Source organism: Sander vitreus, chromosome 12 (assembly GCF_031162955.1).
Source record: "Sander vitreus isolate 19-12246 chromosome 12, sanVit1, whole genome shotgun sequence".
NCBI classification, from domain to species: Eukaryota; Metazoa; Chordata; class Actinopteri; order Perciformes; family Percidae; genus Sander; species Sander vitreus.
In genome coordinates this window covers 20067172-20087978 of record NC_135866.1, presented here as the reverse complement: position 1 = coordinate 20087978, position 20807 = coordinate 20067172, and the positions used below count along the sequence as shown (strand labels likewise).

The 20807-nt window shown below is 41.2% G+C and overlaps 3 protein-coding genes across 3 annotated transcripts; 2 read left to right on the top strand and 1 right to left on the bottom strand.

Moving 5' to 3' along the window:
• The first annotated feature begins 465 nt into the window (after positions 1-465).
• On the top strand, positions 466-10814 carry slc35a3b (solute carrier family 35 member A3b). The gene is made up of 8 exons (XM_078265035.1): positions 466-632; positions 4300-4546; positions 4771-4913; positions 5298-5420; positions 5888-6062; positions 6989-7107; positions 7256-7389; positions 10014-10814. Exons 2-8 carry the CDS (start codon positions 4342-4344, stop codon positions 10105-10107), a joined length of 993 nt encoding a protein of 330 aa, XP_078121161.1. The 5' UTR covers positions 466-632; positions 4300-4341; the 3' UTR covers positions 10108-10814.
• Positions 10815-12831: 2017 nt separating this feature from the next.
• On the bottom strand, positions 12832-14588 carry fam78ba (family with sequence similarity 78 member Ba). The gene is made up of 3 exons (XM_078265036.1): positions 14240-14588; positions 13762-14041; positions 12832-13074 (listed from the first exon to the last, which is right to left on the bottom strand). The coding sequence occupies exons 1-3, from the start codon at positions 14572-14574 to the stop codon at positions 12832-12834; spliced, it is 858 nt and encodes a 285-aa protein (XP_078121162.1). The 5' UTR covers positions 14575-14588.
• A 987-nt stretch (positions 14589-15575) lies between these two features.
• On the top strand, positions 15576-20807 carry cmpk (cytidylate kinase). Its single transcript, XM_078264432.1, has 6 exons — positions 15576-15829; positions 16861-17007; positions 17755-17907; positions 18009-18085; positions 18335-18431; positions 19985-20807. The coding sequence occupies exons 1-6, from the start codon at positions 15686-15688 to the stop codon at positions 20024-20026; spliced, it is 660 nt and encodes a 219-aa protein (XP_078120558.1). The 5' UTR covers positions 15576-15685; the 3' UTR covers positions 20027-20807.

Below are 20807 nucleotides of genomic sequence, written 5' to 3'. Positions count from 1 at the left end.
TTTTTTTTATTTTAAATCAAAACAATCAAGGGTGTAACTTTGCTTTGAGAAGTGTGGGGGGGGACACAAAACAGGGGATCTGGGGGTTCTCCGCCCGAATTAGTTTTTCTTTTCTTTTTCTTTGAATCCCATTTTCTGCATTTCTACATACATTTAGGGACTACAAAATCCAGGAAATAATTAAGTTGATAATAATAATAAATTATGCCAGAAAGAATAGTAGCTACTAAACTATGTAGCCTATAATAAAAATATGTCTTACTTTCTTTATTGTTTAATATAGGGGCCGATCGCCGATAATATAGGGGGCACAAACAGGATTTGTGGGGTCCCCCCTGTCCCCAGTGGAAATTACACCCTAGATAACAACAGTTACTTATTTTCCTGTCCAGCAGGAGTCACCAAACGTTTAGAGTATGTTGTCAGCATTATGTCGATTTTTTTTTTCATTCAGCAGAGAGGGAGACTCCGTCCCGACTGTATGTCTATTCAGGCTACAGCCTACCGCAACATTTTCCAACTTGCAGCGTGTGAGAGAGTTGTCTGTAGCGGTCGGAGGTTTAAAGAAGAAGACTAGCGAATGAGTGTCCGGACACCTTATCCATCTACTCAGCTGAGATCCAGTCCGACAGGTAAGTTACTGTGTGATGGAGAGTTTGGGAAGGGGCTCTTTCAGGCATGGAGGGAAGAAGAAGCAGATGAGATGCTAAATGATCTTATCCTGTCTGCAGAGACTATAGGTTTATTCGTATGTAGGCTACCTCCTGCTATGCTACTTATATTTTTTTTGTCAAGACCACTTCAGGGACAGTTTTATCAAATGAAACTGTATTATCAGCAGCAAAGCAACTAATAACCACCAGAGGGACCTTTGAATATATATGTGGGCTTTAATTCATTCATTCACTTACTTACTCACTCACTCACTCACTCACTCCTCTCCTTCCCACTTTGTCTCCTGACGGATCCACATCCTGATGCTATTGTGATCGGTAATTTTTGTTCAGGTCAACTCCCACTAAAACAAATATAGAAGGTTTCCCAGCGGTGACAGCCAATCAACTCTGCTCTTTCTATACACATCCACGTCACCAGCTGCAGGCTGGCTCATGTGAATTAATTAATTTTTAGCACATGCCAAAAATCTCAGCGTTTCAGTTTAGTCCTGAAACATTTTTGCAGACCTGTTTATCTCAGTAGTGTTGTGTTAACTTATCCTGCTAAATTATCAGAATAAGAGCTACTCGTCTCAAATGTCCCAAAGGTGGAGCAGACATTAGACATTGCTTTCTTTGACCTGAGCCCACCACATATCTGTTTTCTATATGATGCTACATCTGCCACACGCCACAAGATAAAACAGCACAAGTGTCAAGTAAAGTCAAGGCGACAGGGTAGCTCTGTCAACATGGTCTTTCTTTCTGTGTGCACTTTGTGCGTGAAATATTCGGTGGCAGTGTTGGAAGATGTACTTAGGTCTTTTACTTAAATAAAAGTAGCAATACCTCAACCTAAAAGTACAGAGGTATTAGTAGTAGTACAGCTGTCAAATAAATGAAGAGTAAAAAGTACAATATTTCCCCTCTGAAACGCAGGGTAGAATTATAAAGTAGTAGAAAATGGAAATACTCAAGCACAAGCTATACTTAAGTACAGTTATTGAATAGATGTACTTTTCACCACTGCTCTAGATGGCAGTGATGGAGTACTATACCTCACTTTGGCGACATGGCTTGGATGCAGGTATTTTTTATGTTGTCCAGAAACCCACTTGCAACATCTCACAAATGAAACCTGACATAGGCTACTTGGTTTTGTTTGGAAACTAGAACTTAAAATAAAGCTCTGTAGCTTTAAACAATGGTTGGCTGCTGTGCAGAATGAGTTTGTAATAGCGGACTCACCAATGGGTAGTTGCTTATTAAGAGCTTAAATATTCAATATTCTTGCAGCTGTCTCAGTGTAAATGAGGGTGAAGATCCCGCTTTAGGTTTTTACAACAAACTCCCCTCTTACTCTCTCTAAGCACATTTTAAGAACAGTATTGACTTTCATTTTCAGTTGCCAGCCATGCAAGGATCTTCACACTTATTTACACACACACACACACACACACACACACACACACACACACACACACACACACACACACACACACAAACAGAGAGGGATTGTGCAGCCGTGCCCCTCTGCTAAGCAGCGTTGCTACATAAGGAGGTCAGTGTGTTGAACACACCACACCTCTTTTTCTGTTAACATTTCTTTGGCCTCCGTGGCTTGTTGTAAATGCTCTTTCTACTAAAGCGGGATGCATAGCATGCATATGCAAATTATACAACCATATTATGACATGGCTCAGTGGACTCTGAATTATGTATTATGGTCTGTCAGATCCAGGTGCACACGCTTCAGTTTTACCTTATGAAAACCAGCGAAGGTCCCTCAGTTCTTCCCCCCACTTGAAGGGGGCTGAAGCAGACTAACTCTAGAAGTGACATTGCTGAAGACGTTTAGTATGGTTTGCCTCTCATATTCTGCCTTTTGCGGGGAAGTGGAAGTGGCTGTTCAGAGAAGAGATGCTTCAGTCAGGAAATGTAAGGCAAAAATGTAAACCTCCAGGACACGTAGTAACAAGACTGGTAATAATTATCTCATTCCTCTCAACCTAACCTTTTTAATGCATGATGGGTTATGAAAAACAACTAGACACTAAATACTCGGCAGCATGCTTTGTTGAGGGCTAATAGATTAGATACAAACCATGGAACTTGTTGACTACTGAAGCCAGTAATGGAAGAAGTATTCAGACCCTTTACTTAAGTAAAAGTACAAATACAACAGTGCAATAATGCTCTATTACGTCAAGGTAAAAGTCTAGCATTCAATATTAAGTTAAAGGGTTTAAGTATTATCAGTAAAATATATTTAAAGTATGTAATATGAAATAAACAATAAATACAGCAACAAGTATTTACAAAATAGCTGTTTAACATAAGAAAAAAGAAGCTGAATGGTTTAGTGGAGTGGTATATTATTACATTACATTATTAGATTGTTGACACATGCAACAATGTGTTCTGTTACAAAAAGGTTTTTGTACTTTTCTCTCATCTTTGCTTTTTTGTGAAATATTGGATTATTTTACTTCTGTAAAATATGTATAATACTTCTGTACTTGAGTAGGATTGTAAATGCAGGGCTTTTACTTGTAATGATACTTTTACACAGCAGTATTGATACTTTTACTTAAGTAAAGGATCTGAGTACTTCTTCCATCACTGACTGTACGGCAATGTAGCCATACTGAAATATTATATATATATATATATATATTAAATTAAGGCCTGTAAAATAGTAGCTATGAATACTCAGCAAGTACTTCTACTAATTGCAGCCAGTCTTTTGGTTTAATTACATATTTTTCTGAGATACTAAAATGTAGTTCACCTTTATTGCCTCAGAGGACAAATTCACCTTAAATGGATATAAGAAAGCACATAAACACAAGTACACAAAAATCTCCAAACATTAAAATATGCAGAACTAGATTACAATGGGTATATCATTAATCAGATAAGAAATGCAATATAACAGACATTAGTTTAGTTAAAATTTTGTTGGGGCTGGGGTATTTGCTGGTCACTTGAAGTTTCAGCTTCACCAATGATTTACCAATCCCTTCCTGAAGCAGCAGTTTGTTTCTGTTGGTAGAGGACAGACTTCTATGCTATAGTATAGAGAAGATGACAGCTGTTTTGAACTTTGAGTTGTACTGCAATACACATATTTCCCCCTGTTCCCTATTTGCCCTGTTGCTGAAATGTGCTATACAAATAAAAGCTGCCTTGCTATACAAATAAAGCTGCCTGTCCGCATTATTCTTATTTCTGTTCTGATCTTTGATCTCAATCGTTTTATGTGCTCCAGGACTGCAGGCTAGTCACAGGAATGCCCGACACTGCGTGAGGCTGGACTTTCTGATTAACTACCCTTTAACTTAACTACGGACCAGCCTTCCTGCTTGTTCTACAATCAATTTCTCCTCTCTCTGACTCTTTAGAGAACATTTCCATTATTCTCCTTTGCATTTGACTTTCATGATTTCTCCATAGTTTTATTCTTAGTTTTGTGATAGTATACAGATTTCCCAAAGTAGAAATTGGTTTCTTGCTCAAGGGCTTCTTTATTAACCCCTGATATTGGTATGAGCTGCAGGGGTATGCCTCATTTCTCTGCTGAACCAGACTCACTCATTCATTATCTCTCTTTTTCTTCTTTTTCTTTCCGTCCATCCCAAAGACTCCTTGGTTGTCTGCTGACTCAGGCACAGAGTTCACCACGATGGTGCTGTCCTGGCCACACTCCTCCAGGCTGAAGTATCTGTCTCTGGGGGTGCTGGTGTTGCAGACCACCTCCCTGGTGCTCACCATGCGCTACTCCCGCACCCTGAAGGAAGACGGACCCCGCTACCTGGCCTCATCCGCTGTGGTGTCGGCCGAGGTGCTCAAGATCTTCGCCTGCACCCTCCTCGTCTTCATTGAGAACAGTGAGTAGGAAGAGTGGGGGTGTGACAGGAAGCTTTTTTCTCTGTTTTTCTTTCTCTTCTTAGTCTATTTGAAGATAGATTTGGTGCTACAGGGTACAAGATCTCATATAAATGGCCCCCAATCTTCTTAATACCAGACTGGTCCTCTCTGTTTCTTCTCTTTGTCTCTTCACTCCATGTGTGGTCCTTTGATTAAATTACTGACAACACACTGTTTCTGCCAGATTTCAGTGTACAACTGCTGAAGGAGGAGATTGTGAACAAGCCCGTGGAGACCATGAAGTTGGCTATTCCTGCAGTGATCTACACACTGCAGAACAATCTGCTCTATGTTGCCTTATCCAACCTGGACGCAGCCACCTATCAGGTGACACATGAATGTGCTGGTTCAAGTTCACTGGGTGTGTGTGTGTGTGTGTGTGTGTGTGTGTGTGTGTGTGTGTGTGTGTGTGTGTGTGTGTGTGTGTGTGTGTGTGTGATCCAGACAATCCAGTGGAATTGAACTGATGTCTGTGTGGTTTGGCATTTGCCATAATATGTAGCCTTCCTTACAATAATTTAAAAAATCTTGTTTAAAATGAGGTGAGGCATTTTACGATACCCCTTATCAGAGAGCTTTCAGATTTTCAGAGAGAAACAAACCCCTCCATTAGAGGCAAGTGGAGCTGAAGCTAACTAGGCTGGCGGGCCTGATATCTACTACTATCTTACTTTCTGTCTTAGTGGTGTGTTTGTGTTGTGCTTTACACAGGTCACGTACCAGTTAAAGATCCTCACCACAGCACTGTTTTCTGTCTCCATGCTGGGGAAGAGGTTGGGCTTCTACCAGTGGCTCTCCCTGCTCTTCCTCATGGCCGGAGTCACTCTAGTGCAGGTACCAGCAGACACTGCTCCTGCAAAGTCCCTGAGCAATTTACAAATACACAGGTTTATCTGCTGCACGAATGTGGAATATAACTTAACTGGCTCATCAGATGTTTTAGTTCTGTATATTACTCTAATTGACAGATTTTTAGTCCTGTGCCTATCCGTGCGTGTGATGATCAGTGTAGCGCCTTCTTTGAAACCTCCATAAGCTGCTGAAAGGCTGAGTCAAGGAACAATCAACACCTGTATGACGCGGCGTTTTAATAATCCAGTTCCACTCCGTGATATGCGTTTAAAGATTTATTGTCCATTTTAAAACAATAAAAAACAAAAACGACAAAATCCAGTAGCATGAAAAATACTGTGTGTGTATGAACGTGGATGTGGTGAAGTTTGCGTTCGCAGTGAAAGTTGCAGTTGTGTTTGCGGTCAACAGAAAATGCACTCCTTTAGTCAGTGTCTTAAACTCCACAGTGGCCCACAGAGTCTGAAGGTGACTCTGAGCAGAAGATCTTGTCTGCAAGCTCTCAGTTTGTTGGACTGATGGCTGTGCTGATGGCCTGTGTGTCCAGTGGCTTTGCTGGAGTTTACTTTGAGAAAATCCTCAAGGAGACTAAACAGAGCGTGTGGGTCCGTAACATACAACTGGGTGAGTAACTATGGCCTCTCCTGGTTTGGAAAGGTGAGACGATGGTGTGTGTGTGTGTGTGTGTGTGTGTGTGTGTGTCAACTGATTTTGTGACTTGTTAGTAACTAATTTCGAAGCCAATCGTGGTCCAATGTGCAACTTACAAAAGTAGGAGACATCTTTTGTCTAGGTAAACTTCTGAAATGAAAAAGAAGTGGGTGACTTTTTTAATTTGGTAATCAAACCTTTTTGTGAAAAAAACTATTTTATATTGTATTAAAACTTGTCTGGAGGAGGTCTTTAAACAAATCCACATATCATTATCATCATTTTATTTTAAAGTGCTCATATTAGGCTAATTTTCGCGTGTGGGTTTTTTTTTATCTCTTGTTATTGTTCATGTTGTTTTGGATGTTACTGCTTCATGTGCTTTACATTCTGTGTATTGCGGGAGGGTTTGTGTGAAACTAAAATACTTACTGCTATAAGAGTCACACAGTAGGAAGAAAAAAAAATATGAATACTCAAATGGCGAAACATACTGTTTACATATGAACACCAACCAATTAATGGGATCCAATTCTTACATGGCACTGATCAATAATACATTTGAAATGTGTGACATAGTTTACAATGGCTCATTTGCTGACAAAATAATTTTGAAGTAATTTATTAAAAAAATTATTTCAGTGTCATTGCCTATTTTCTCGTAGCCTCACAAGCCAGATTAGTTGCACGCTTCCTTAGATGACCCGCTATTTGGTGACCTCTAGTGGCAATTAGGTGTAGTGAAACAATTTCTTAGGACAGCAATGTGGTTAAAGATAACATCAAGTACCTAAACTCTAATTTCCTGTCCTTTCAACAACATCAGTTAAAACATTACTTTACCTTGTAGTTTCAATTTAAAAAAAACTCACTTCTCTGTCTCTCCTTGTGTCCTCCAGGTTTGTTTGGCTTTGTGTTTGGCTTTGTAGGAATGATAGTGTATGATGGCCAGAGGGTCAGACAGTCTGGAATGTTTCAGGGCTACAACACCATCACCTGCACAGTTGTTGCCTTACAGGTTTGATCATTATGTTTCTCTTCATTCTGATATTTACTAATTGTCAATGAAATGCATTTGGTGTACACGCTCTTATACTTGTTTTTGTTGTACAGGTTGTCTTCATGTTTTGTGTGTTTGTCTTAATACTTTCCAACTTTGTCTGCAGGCTCTGGGCGGCTTGGTCATAGCAGTAGTCATTAAATATGCAGACAACATCCTCAAAGGATTCGCTACCTCTCTGTCCATCATCGTGTCCACATTCATTTCATATTTCCTGTTGGAGGACTTTAAACCTACAGGGTAAACACATACATGCTCATGTACACTCCCACCATAGATATACATACTGATACAGTCAGTGTATATATATCTATGCACTCCCACAAGGCTTAATTTTGGTTTGCGAATAATTAGTCATTAATAATAATTACTACTTTTAAGCCAGACTAGCGGCGTGGCTCTATGGATAGCAATGTCAGTCTGTTCGTTGGTCCACCACTTCGGTAGCGACTGAAATATCTCAACAGCTATTGAATTGATTGCCGTTGAATTTTGAACGGACACTTGTGGTCCCTAGGTGCCCCTACAGACTTTGATGATCCCCTGACTTTTCCTCCAGTGCCACTATGAGGTCAATTCCACAACCCATTGTCTATCCATACCACGATTTAGCCTCTTGGGGAAATGGACAATATTTCAGGAGTTCTTGGCCCCGGATACAAGACTGCCTTTTCCGTGAGGTGGTCAAATTGTTTCTTGTTCGAGTCGATACTTTTTGTAGTTTTTTTTGTTCCAGACGACATTTGGAAAAAAACGATTTCCCATCAGCCTCAGCTTTAGTCATTGTCATTGTGAACATGTCAGCACGCTGGCTTTAGCGTTTAGCTCAAAGTGTCTAAGCACCAAGGGGGTAAGCCTCTCCCCAGAACGCATAGCTCCTATGACGCCATTTTGATGCTACCAAGCCATCACCTCCCGTTAGCATTCCATTGACTGCCAATCATTTTGGCGCCACTTTGACAGCGAATAACTTTACATCTGAAGACTCTATTTGTCCATTGTTTATTTCTAAAGAAACACAACAATGTATAAAAGACCCCATTACCTTGTACCTCACGTTATGGCTCCGTAGTAGACGTTTTTGTAAAAATAGGCGATTGTGTCATAACCACGTGACTTACTGTCGTATAGTAGAGGAATTACCGTATAGTACAGGAGAAGTTCGCAGGCAGTTTCGACTTACATTAGCTGTTTAAGTTTAATTACTAATGTTAACTAGCATTTAAGTTAGCAATAATTAGCCTGTGCCTATGGTATCTCCTTACATATACCTACGCTCTCCGTCTCTGCAAGATTCGGAATGATTGAGATTTCTCTTGGCACAGCTACCAGAAGACTTACAACTTAGGGATGGGACAACCGACTCTTTACGTGAGTCGGTTCAACCGGACGGTCGTAGGTTAGCCTACCGAGTTAATAGATTCGGTCACCGGTTCGCGTGCGCGTTTACTTCCCCCGCCAGACACCACTTGATTACATTAGACTCGAGCGGTTGCGGTTACATTCGGTCTCGACATACTATTAACACACTCATACTGACCGACACTGGACTCACGCACTGGCCACGGTTACATTCGGTAGCCTGGTGCGCTATCTCCTCGTGACAGCCTACCTACCATGTAGCAACATTCACTTCTCTAACATTTAACTTAACATAACTACCAAGATAACATGACGTGTATTTGTATGTGATGTACTTCCCCATCGATAATGTGTGAATTGCCATGAACACAATCATCTAAGATGCACCAGAAACAAGGTTTGGTTTGTATCTCAAACTTGCCGAGAACCAAGACACCGCTTGATTACATTAGACTCCAGCGGCCGGTGGCACGGTTACATTCGGTCTTGTTCAGTAGCCTGGTGCGCGGTCGAGGCGATTTCCTGATTAATTCTACCACCACTCCACTGGAGGCGTTAATGATCTAGATTACTACACACACAGTAGCAGTCTAGCAAAAGAATACCAGCTACACACAACGGCACGAATGCATGGATGTATTAAGAAAACAGGAGTGAGTCGGTTCATTGACGTATGGCACTCGATTCTCCCGGTGACACGAGTCGGGTTAATTAACCGGCTCTTCGGTCAGTTCGTCAACACTATTACAACTTTCAGACAGGTTGCTCACGTCGTCTCTCTCAGTTGGAGGCTGCGCAGTAACGCTCAGCCATCACTGGAAAAGTGCTTCTAATATCCAAGGGGGTAAGCTTCTCCTCACAACGCGTACCTCCTATGGCGCCATTTTGATGCTAACAAGCACTCACCCCCCGTTAGCATCCCATTGACTGCCATTAATTTTGATGTCACTTTGACAGCGAATAATTTTACATCTGAAGCGTTTAAAGGCTTTATTTGTCCATTGTTTATTTCTAAAGAAACACAACACTGTATAAAAGGATCCATTACCTTGTATCTCACGTTATGGCTCTGACGTTTCTGTAAAAATAGGCTAACGATTGTGTCATAACCACGGGACTTACTGTCGCATAGTAGAGGAATTACCATATGGTACAGGAGAAGCTCGCAGGCAGTTTCGACTTACATTAGCTGTTTAAGTTTAATTACTAAAGTTAACTAGAGGCGTCTCTCTCAGTTGGAGGCTGCGCAGTAACGCTCGACGCTCACTGGAAAAGTGCTTCTAATGGCCTTCACTGGTCTCCATCCAGAGCAACGGGATCTGTTGGTCCAGTTTATATACTGTCTATGCTAAGCACAGCCTCACGGAGACGGAGCCCATTAGCATGGTTGTAGACTTGTTTACATGACATGAGCTGAGTACACAATTGTTTGTTTGTTTATTGAATTCACTTTTAACGCCTCGTTATTTTCTCTTTTGTTTCCTGTCCCGCCTTTCTCGCAGTGTATTCTTCCTAGGGGCAGTGCTGGTTATTGCTGCCACATTTCTCTACAGCAATGAGCGCAAACCTGCCAGTAGCAGCGCCATCAAAGTATAAACAGAGACCACTGTGAAATGGGCTCCCTGACTGAAGTGATGACAGGCAATCAACATAGACTTGAGTTTGAGTTTGGCATGCAGAAATTAGAAATGCGGGAAATTTGGATGTGATTTAATCTGTTACTGCCAAACAACAACAACAGCTGAAGGCTGTTGAGGCTGAATGTTTACCATTACTCCTCTGGAGAAATACTGCTTTGTACAAAAGATGGGGGTGAATAATATAAAATACATTTACTTTGTATTTTTTAAGGTGTTTTTATAAAGTACATGAGTACAGTGGAGCTAACTTTCTATGTCAACAGACATTGTTGACTGAATTATCCCATTGAAACATACTGTGAGTGCAATTTACAGGGACAAGGAGGAGATTATGATGAATGGCCTCATAAGTATTAAAAAACAGTTCAATATACTGTATGCCTATGTTTATTCATGTAAGATATGCAGAAAGGGGTGTACTTACAATACAAAAGGGCATTTATGGTGCTGACGGCGCCTGCCTCAAAAAGAGCAAAATCCTCGAGCTTCCATCTAGTGGTGGAATGAGGTGCAAACTTGCCGCAAAGAGGAGGTGTTATCTTTGGTCAAAGATGCTGAATGTCATTTTTTTTTAATATGAGATCAGATAAGATAGGAATAACTGATTTGACCTTGCTGCTGACAGAAGCACTCATTCTACTGTTATTTAAATGCAAAATAAAGGTATTTATGAAAGAACTAATTACTAAATTAAGACATTTTTTAACAACCAGCTCTGCCTTGATCTTTTTTCTTACTTCAAAGTGAAATGAATGGCTACATTGGAGCTCTAAGTGTGTATGTTTGCACACTCTCTCACACACACACACACACACACACACACACACACACACACACACACACACACACACACATGCACACACGCACACACACACGCACACACACACACACACACACACACACACACACACACTAATGCATTCACACAGCTAGGCTTCTTTTCAGCTCCAGTTGCAGTGCACTCTGAAAAACCAAACCAGTCTCTATAGCAACAGATGGCTGAATGAGCTGCGGTGCCACGACAAATGAAGACACACTGTATTAATATAACCTATTTTAACCTCTTTGAGTACTTCACATTTACAATAGCCATTTTTATTCAACAATGACCCTGACAAATAAAAGAGATCGAGGCAGATGAGCAAAAATACACATCTTTCCTATTATGCCAGTTTTTCTCCTTCTAGTTTCGTTTACAGTCACAGATAATCTTTGCATAGTTGTGGATTTCAGAGCAGATGAGTGTATATGAACAGAGATTGTGTGTGTGATGATGTGGACAGACAGGGGGAGAAAATGAGCAGGCAGATTGGGAAGGTGAGGTGTGAACCTGGAGAGAAGCACAGATGGAGGATGAGTCGTGAGTCCTGTGTGAAGTGGCAGGCAGGGTCTTGGAGTGAGCCCAGGATAAGCCACAGGACAGACCATAGCCATGACACAGGAAACCTTCATCTTTGATTATCTGCAGAAGCCTACTGCAAAATAATATATGTTAACGATATGAGGAGAAGCTGTGATATACAGTACATCCAGTGTTAAATAATGGCACTAATTCAACTCAGTCATTTTAAAAATGCAGTCTGGTTTAATTCCACACCAAGGAAACTATTAAGAGTAGATTTAGGATTCCCTGATTGTAGGAAGATTTATGTAACTTGGTAGTGCAACATGGCCTGATTAGTGCCACATCAAATCTACCTTAGGTCTGAGTACATTTTGACCCCATTCCAGCTGTCACCCTCTTGTTTTAAATGTGTTGTATGTCACCTTTCCAAGTCATTACACTTATTGAAAGCATAGCTGACATTATTTATTTAATGTGTTAACAGATCCAACTCCTTTCTCTAATAGTTTGTCACCCATCTTAATAAAAAACCTGCTGCACAACAAAGGCAAGGGAGTTGAAAATAAAAGAAAAAAAGTTTGGTGTATTAGCAAAACTCCAGTGAAAACTACAACAGTTTTTCTTCCAGACTTTTATGCAAGGTGGGTGCTCTTAATACAATCTGATTGATGCATGAGTTTATCTTAACTTAAAAAGATTCATATAATACTTTGTCTCTTTTAAATTCTCTGAATACATCCTTTAACTCTGGTACTGAGTGTGCTGAAGGCCTTTGATGGCACTATCGAGGTTTAACCAGCCCACAGGGATTCTTTTGGCTGACTTTTCAATCAAAATGTCTTCAGGTATCAAGTTATACAAAAAAAATGCTAACTTTAAACTTCTCAAGGACAGTTTTTTCTTGTGTCTCTCTCACTCTCTCATGCAATAAGATCTACATAAGGATGCAGGATGCAGTTCTCGTTGTGGTCTAATACCTCTGTGGTACGTCTAAAAACAGCGTTCCTTCTTTGCTAAAAGCAGGCAGAACTCTTTAATGCAGTCCAAAACGTGGTGGCCAAAAAAGCCTTGATGCAACCCAGGCCCTTGACACTAGTTTGTTGTAGACTTCCATTCTGACACCGTGCTGTGTCAGATCCCAGATGTAATATCCACTCTGGCTTGTTATACTGGTCCACTTAAATCTTTCAGGGATAATGAGCCACTGGCATCTTGAGGTCAGGGAAACCATCAGTTCTCTCTTCTCTGATAAGCTTCATGACTTCATCACCTTCATATCCCCTTTTCTGCAAGAGGGAAAAATTATACTTTTGTCTGTGCAACCATTTGACCCTCTTATTTTGGCGGTATGACCACTAGTGGCGCCCCTCTCCGTGGCCTCCACATTAGCACTTGGGCGTCGTTGGCATTCGGCCTCCCCAGCGCGTTGGGAGGGATGGGCTCTTGGTAGTTGAGGATGTGTGGTTGCTCCTGGTAGGGACGACCCACCAACGAGGCCCGAGAGCCCAGAGGCATGTCAGGGTCCACAGCAATGTCCACCCGCATCCGCCACCGCACCGTCTGCAACACGATGCGCTCCTGGAAGAGGAGAGCAATGTTAACATGGTCGATACTGTATATATGTGTATGTGTATGCATGGTGCAGTCTTCTATTTTAAGTACATGAGGAGAGTTTTCTTAAAGCTTAAGTTGATTGTGTATCATGTCCTATACTGCTTATAGAGTGTAGTTAATGTGCATCCTAATAAATGGTGTGTTACTTCGGCTTTGTAAATATAGTTTGAGCTTAACTGACACAGAAGAAAGTTTGGCGTAGATACATCATTTGAATGCTCAGATAGGTATGCTCTTCTTCTGCTCTTAACTTATTAACCAACAATTAAGAAAACAAGCCTGACAACCTTCTCTATAATATCCTAAAAAGAAAATAACTCAAAACATGCCAATACATGAATACTGTAAGAATTTAGATACACATTTTAAGCTTGACTGACACTGGATGGGTCATTGCAGGGGCTTTATTGAGCAGATTTGAAGGCAATGATGAGGAACTTTGTAACTTTACACCAGAAAGAAAAAGTGCAGGGGGAGATGATTACATCACTGTCAGTGTGTGTGTAATGCAAGAGCAGTGTCTAAAGATGTATATCCAATTTCTTCATTTAAACTGAAAACATTGGAAAAAAATAAGATATTAATTTGATGCATGTGGGAACAAACTGTTTCATCTTCAATGTCAGGCTGCTCTCTGTGTTTTTGTTCTACCTTGGTGACGGAGTTCATGGCTACCAGCCAGGTGATGAAGCTCTGGTCCCTGGTGATGTGGGTCAGCATGGGCGTGTTGCTGTTGCTGATGGGTACTGCCCAGGTCACGCTGGGGTAGAAGTTGTCATTCATGCTGACTGTCAGACGGGACGGTTTGGACGTAGGTCCGGTCAGTGTGACTGTCTCGGTGGTGTTGCCGTACCAGGGGTAGCTGACGCCATCTGAGTCGCTGATAGCCTTGACCCGGCCCTCTCGCAGCTCCGGTAACTCCCAGCTGGACCTGCGGCAGTGGACGGAAGAGGACATAGTGAGAGGATGAGGCTTTTTTTTGGCAGTGGCAGGTGCAGGGTTGTGGTCTAGATGTCCTCAGTGTGTGATATAAGTAGAGAGGTGTGCACATTCAAACACTATACCCACCTGAACACACACACTGAGCTCATTCAGTGGCACAATGGTGATGTCTTATAGATACACTTACATGCCAATATCACCATAGGTGTTGTAGAACTCCATCTGGGTACAAGCCTGGATCCAGCCCACCACCCAGGTTTCATTGCGGGGCACTGGTGGCATCACAACACCTGCTGAGGCCCTAAAGTAAGGCGTCTTGTAACGGAGCACAATCGGTGAGTTCTCCTCAATGATGGTAGGACACTGGTCAATAGAGGCTGACACCTCGTACACCACAATGTTCTCCCGTCTGATGCGGGGCTTGCATGCGATGCTCTGAATACAGCCCATAGTGCAGGCGACAAGCAAAATGAGCAAAACCAGAGAAGAAGGGAGCAAATGATACCTGGCCAGTATGCACATCAGTCCCCTCCGGGGTCCACCCTTGCCTGAAGAGCAGATCTAATCTTTTAATTGCCCATCATCACTGATTGGTTGGGGAGGAAAAAAAAGGACAGAAAGTGATGGGAAGTTTTACAGTCACCATTGATCAAACATAAAAGCGTCCACCGTCATATTTTCAGGATGATATGGGGGTGAGCGCGCAGTGGGGCCTTGGGGGGAAGTATCACAGATCTCCGCAGCCTCCTCCCCCCGGTCTGCCTGCTGACTGCCGCACTGCCCTTGGCGCTCGTCCCCAGAAACTGCAATCCGACCTCCCCTGGGCTGCTGCTGCTTCTCCGCCGTGCGTCCGGAGGCTCCTCTATTCCTTGTCGAGTCCACACGCCCGGCTGCACGTCGGTGCCCCTTGATCCTGCTGCTCTGCTCCCGGCTCTGCGCTGTCATGTCAAGTGGCGACAGGGCAGCAGGTGCGTCAGAGGAGGGGGGTTGGATGCCTTTTGTTTGCTTGGCTTTCCTGTAGCCCTACATTCGCGCGGCGCCCTCAAAAGACAAAAGCTGGCTTTTCATCACCTTGACCTACATGAAAAGAAGCTTCATCAAATAAGCGAGGATGTGTCTAATAAAGGCGACAGAACAGGGCTACAACAGGCTATTTTAACGTTTTCCTCGCGATGTGCTTCCATTTTTGGGGATGCATTAATGGTGCATCATGAATGGAGGCAGCGAGGCAACATAAACGTGCAGAAAACAGTGACTATACCCAGCCGCTCGAGCGTCTCTCGGTTAGTCGTCTCATTGTTATGTCTCCTCGAGCTGGTGTGCATCGCGGACCGTAGAGCATCCTTTTCCAGCCGCGGGTCGCCTTGTTCCGAGGTGCTGATGCTAGAGAGGCAGGGGAGGGGCGTCACCCGACCTCTGCATTGAAAAAAAACCAAGTGCAAGTGGGCGTGGCTACATGATGCATCACTCCTATGTGAAACCCCATTGGTCGCTGAAGTCAACAGCGGAAGTGGTGTCATTTTGCTCATCCACTTCTTACCCCCCGAAATTGACACGCATTCACCGGCCAGCTCGGCTTATTATTTTTGTCGCCACCCCGCCGGTTCACGTCTGTAGTTGCTGGTGCTGTTTTATGATCGGTCGTTTGTTCGGTAACGTGTCTCAGAGGGTGCCGAGCTTGCTGTACCGGGTGTCGCTAATGATGAAGCCGCAGGTTGTGTTCGTGCTGGGTGGGCCTGGCGCCGGTAAAGGGACCCAATGCTCCAAAATCGTGGAGGTATGAGAGATGGCAAAATAAAGGACAATGAAACCTACCGACTTTGATGGTTATGATTTAGCATGTCGTGGTGAAAATGGTATTTAGTAGATTTTAGGATGGTTGTGCCTTTTAGTAGAGCCTTTTTTATGAAGTAATGTCTACATTTCAGTGACTTCCGGTTGTCCTCTAAAATGAACCTGTGTAGCCAGCTAACGTTAGTTAGCCACACAGGGTTTATGTGCTGGAATACAGAAGCTACAAATTACCATTTATATATATTTTTTAAAAATATTCAGAAACTCCCCAGTATTCATGTACCGAGTCAAACCAGTAAAACATGCAATGTATTTTAGCCCACTGTTTAATATTGTAACGTTACAGGTAAACGCTTAATTAATGTCTAATTCGCTGCATACAGTATATACAGTATACGTGCGGAGTGGGCTTGGTCACTCCACCGTCGACTTTGAACAAACAGATGGTGACGTAGACATGTACTGGCTGAGTCATTAGTCCAATGGTCTGGGTCTGACAAAAAGTTATTTTTAACAAGCCACCAAAAAAGTTTGAAAAGCCAGAACTCACTTAAGGTTGCTACTTTGATTTTTGTCTGAAAGTCAAACTCATGAAAGCTCATGAAGCTGCAGCTCTACTGGGGGGCCAATAAGTCTCTCTTATAGAGCTTCTATAAGAGAGACTTTATAACTACTTATGGATGTTACTGAGTGTTGGCTGCCGTGCTTTAAGTACGGTGCTGAGGCCTGAATGCATAGAGGCTCCTTTCATTAACTATACAAGGTCTGACTTCTTCCCAGCCTGTGAGTGAGAAGATGTTAGCCTGTCTGTAAAGGCTGTCTTCTCAAATGCAGATTTTTAGAGTCAATAGAAATATACAAACTTTTTTTTTTTAAAATGACCATCTGCGCTTTCTCCTCCCCAGTAATTCTTGATTACTAGCTATAAAGTGCTTTGCTTTCAAATACCATTTTCATCCCATGAGGTCAACTTATTATATTTAAAAAAAAAAAAAAAATGTTTGTGTCTCTCAGAGCTACAATTACACCCATTTGTCAGCTGGGGATTTGCTGAGGGCAGAGCGGGCTAGAGAGGGGTCAGAGGTTGGACAGCTCATTGGCAACTACATCAAGGAGGGCAAGATTGTCCCTGTGGAGATCACCATCAACTTACTCAAGAAGGTATGCACCAAATCCAGGCTGTAAATCAGGTTTGTGTTTGCCTGGCAAGAGACAAATTTGGATCAGTCGGCCTGGGGTCAGACACTTTTATTCAGGACCTGTTTACAATTCAACGTAACTCATCTTTTGTTTTTGGATATACAGGACTTGAGAAAAAAGTGCTTTGAATTTGATTCTACTCTCTTGTCTATTCATGCCAATATATCTGGGCAGCACTTCTCTTGTTTAGTGCTGAAACAACCAAGGCGATTTGTGAATTTACTGGATATTAAACAGCGACAATCAACACATTTTTGAAGTCATTCATTAAGTAAATACACAAAACATTTGCTTCTCCTATCCTCGTTAGTGTTTCTTCCTGTTTCATATACTTTAGATTGAAATGTTTTGTTTTTTGGACTGTTGGTTAGACATAAATAATTTAAAGACAACTTTAGGAACTGGCAACGTGTGATTGTCAATTGTCATTATTTTTTAAATGAAAGTCTTACCAATGAATAACAAAAAATAATCAGTAGTTGCAACTCTATTTTTGTTTTTGACAAAATAATACATTTTATTGTCTGACATGGATACTTGCTAATGTTTAAATGTCTCTTGTGTTTTGAAACAGTTTTCAATGCTAGCAAATAGAGTAGATATTGTGTGTCATTGTGTATTTTGATTGGTCTGTGTCATTTATAAACATCTATTTCAATGAATTCACATTAGGAGTAAAATATTTCTGTGTTGTTCTGTTTCGTTAAGGCAATGGAAGAGACCATGCAGAAAGATGAGAAAAAGTTCCGTTTCCTCATAGACGGTTTCCCCCGCAACGAGGACAACCTTCAGGGGTGGAACAATGTCATGGATGGCAAAGCAGATGTCAAATTTGTGCTTTTCTTTGACTGCGGCAATGAGGTGCGTCATGGAAACTAGCTGTTTTTAGATCAGAGAACTGAGCTGATATCCTCAGAGACTTGTTACACCAAGCACACAATCTCTGTCCTTTTTGTCCACAGGTTTGCATTGACAGATGTTTAGAAAGAGGGAAAAACAGTGGACGCACTGATGACAACAGAGAAAGCTTGGAGAAAAGGTACCATCCTGCAACATAAACAAAAGATGTCACTTTAGGCTTTAACAGTACTAAACCCCAGAAGTACGCACTGCTTCCTTTTAACCATTAATTGATTTAATGAACTGATTTCTGTCCGTAACAGATATAGATTTATCTGACCCATATAGCTGACTGTTGGGTGCCTGCACATGTTTTTAACCTCATTTGTGTCTCATTTGAGTCCCCTGTGTCATCTGACCCCAATAACCAGGCATATTTTTCTTGCAGAATCCAAACCTACCTGCAGTCCACGCAGCCAATCATTAAACTGTATGAGAAACACGGAAAGGTGCGCACTGTAGACGCCTCTCGCTCTGTGGATAAGGTGAGTAAATAGCATCGCCTGTAGGAAAGCATCTATGAGTGCTACCCATAGATTTCAGAAGGGACATTTTGTGTAACATAACAGTTTGGTTATGTTTGTTTTAAGGTTTTTTACCTGGATGTTATTTTGTTGTTTTGACCATCTCTCCTTTCAGTTCTAACATTTTACTTGTTATTAATTGCTGAGATCTGGGGATCGAGTAGTCTGGTTTACTGGATGTACATTCTCCTCCATTATCGACTTGGATGCTTAATCTGTGCAGAACGATGCATGTGCAGCGTTTGACACTAGAAGGCTGTTTTCACAATCATCTGCTGAAGGGGGGGAAAGTTTCTCTGTGCTCACCTTAAGTGTGTGTGTGTGTGTGTGTGTGTGTGTGTGTGTGTGTGTGTGTCAGCTGATTTTGTGACTTGTTAGTAACTAATTTCGAAGCCAATCGTGGTCCAATGTGCAACTTACAAAAGTAGGAGACATCTTTTGTCTAGGTAAACTTCTGAAATGAAAAAGAAGTGGGTGACTTTTTTAATTTGGTAATCAAACCTTTTTGTGAAAAAAACTATTTTATATTGTATTAAAACTTGTCTGGAGGAGGTCTTTAAACAAATCCACATATCATTATCATCATTTTATTTTAAAGTGCTCATATTAAGCTAATTTTCAGGTTCATAATTGTATTTAGAGGTTGTACCAGAATAGGTTTAGATGGTTTAATTTTCAAAAAACACCATATTTTTGTTGTACTGCACATTGCTGCAGCTCCTCTTTTCACCCTGTGTGTTGAGCTCTCTGTTTTAGCTACAGAGTGAGACATCTCACTTAATGCTTAATACTTAAATGGTTACCCAACTTCATACTTGTAAACGTCCATCAGATTTAGCAGGAAAACGTTAACATTAGCTTCCACACTTATAGTGGTGTGTGACATTGGAAGTGTGACCAAGGATAATGGTGACATTTTGGGCTTTTGAACTTGTTTTTCACTTCCAGACACATAATTCAGATTAGAGCTGAAACTATTAATTTAGTAGTCAATTGACAGAAAATCCATTTGCAACTATTTTGGTAATTGATTAACTGCTTTTATTATCAGGCAAAAGTGCCCAACATTCACCGGTTCTCTGGTATTTTTTGTAAATTGAATATTTTTTAGTTTGTCAAACAAAGCAATCAGTCTATAAACATCACCTTTTTATAAACTTAATGATAAATCAAATAATCATAATCCTTAATGAAATTAATCTTTAGTTACAGCCCTACTTAAAATGGGGCTGTAACTGTCAAACGGGAATTTAAAATCCGTCTGATGATATGACAACTTCTATAGCCGAGTCAACTCATTCCCAAATCTCACCAGTGAAGTTGATATGTTATAACTAATCAGAATGGTGCCCGAATTGAAATGTTCAAATCCTTTTCTATGTGTTTTACTTGTGATCAGAGTTCGTAATATAGGCAACACTGCAGCTTACGTTGGTTAGTTCAAGTTTTAAAAATGACTTGGGCTGAAGCTGAAATAACGACTTTGTTTGAGTACACCTATGTTTGTCTTTCAGGTGTTTGCTGATGTGAAAGCCGTTCTAGACAAAGAAGGTTGAGTTTCTCCAGCTGCCAACTGCATTCATTTACCTTTTTTTAGTTTTCTTTTTATCAACTGCCAGTACACTATAATACTTTTGGTTAATACTTTTTTTTGTTTTCCATCCCTTTTGTAAAATGTTGCACTGTTTGTTTGTGAATGTGTGTACAATATGTATTGGTATGGATGAGAAGTAGTGTTGCCTAGCAGCTACTTGTGATCAACATGCCATGCTCGGAAGAGCTCACAGCTCGTCTGCACTCTTTCATCATAGTTTGAGGCCTTTGCATAGGAACAAATTGTATCATAAGCATAGATAAGACAGTAGTGGAAGTATCTTTAAAAAAAAAAAAAAAAAAAAATGGTATACTGTATATCACTAATGTCTTCAGAGTATCATGTCATTGGAAGCAGCCATAATGCTTCAGACCAAATAGCTTGACCTGATGATGGCCGGCTGGGATTGATTTAAGACTGACTGAACATCCAATAGCCTCCAAATAAAATGCATAAAACATCTGTCTCATGTTTAATGGGCAGTACTACAGGGGCTGTTGCTTTTGTGCCATTTAGAGTTATCCGGTATGTATTTCTGTGGTAGATGTCCCATTCTTCAATGCATATTTGACTTTGTACCTGAACGTTTCGACATGCTCCATCACAGCTATGACAATTGGGACTAATGATAGAGAAAACCTAAAGGAAAAAAAAAAAAAAAAATGAACATTTTGTCAAATCTGTACTGTATCAGCTTGAAGGAGGGGGGCTAAAACTCAAAAGTAAAAAGTTATTTTTTTTCA

Excerpts from the sequence above, each read along its gene's own strand:
- slc35a3b (XM_078265035.1), top strand. The coding sequence starts at position 4,342 with ATGGTGCTGTCCTGGCCACACTCCTCCAGGCTGAAGTATCTGTCTCTG. Across the intron at positions 6,063-6,988 it reads GGTCCGTAACATACAACTGG|GTTTGTTTGGCTTTGTGTTT; the intron begins GTGAGTAACTAT and ends TGTGTCCTCCAG. Across the intron at positions 7,108-7,255 it reads GCACAGTTGTTGCCTTACAG|GCTCTGGGCGGCTTGGTCAT; the intron begins GTTTGATCATTA and ends CTTTGTCTGCAG.
- cmpk (XM_078264432.1), top strand. The coding sequence starts at position 15,686 with ATGATCGGTCGTTTGTTCGGTAACGTGTCTCAGAGGGTGCCGAGCTTG. Across the intron at positions 18,086-18,334 it reads AGAGAAAGCTTGGAGAAAAG|AATCCAAACCTACCTGCAGT; the intron begins GTACCATCCTGC and ends TTTTTCTTGCAG. Across the intron at positions 18,432-19,984 it reads CCTCTCGCTCTGTGGATAAG|GTGTTTGCTGATGTGAAAGC; the intron begins GTGAGTAAATAG and ends TTTGTCTTTCAG.
- fam78ba (XM_078265036.1), bottom strand. The coding sequence starts at position 14,574 with ATGTGCATACTGGCCAGGTATCATTTGCTCCCTTCTTCTCTGGTTTTG. Across the intron at positions 14,042-14,239 it reads ACCTATGGTGATATTGGCAT|GTCCAGCTGGGAGTTACCGG; the intron begins GTAAGTGTATCT and ends CCACTGCCGCAG. Across the intron at positions 13,075-13,761 it reads CCATGAACTCCGTCACCAAG|GAGCGCATCGTGTTGCAGAC; the intron begins GTAGAACAAAAA and ends CTCCTCTTCCAG.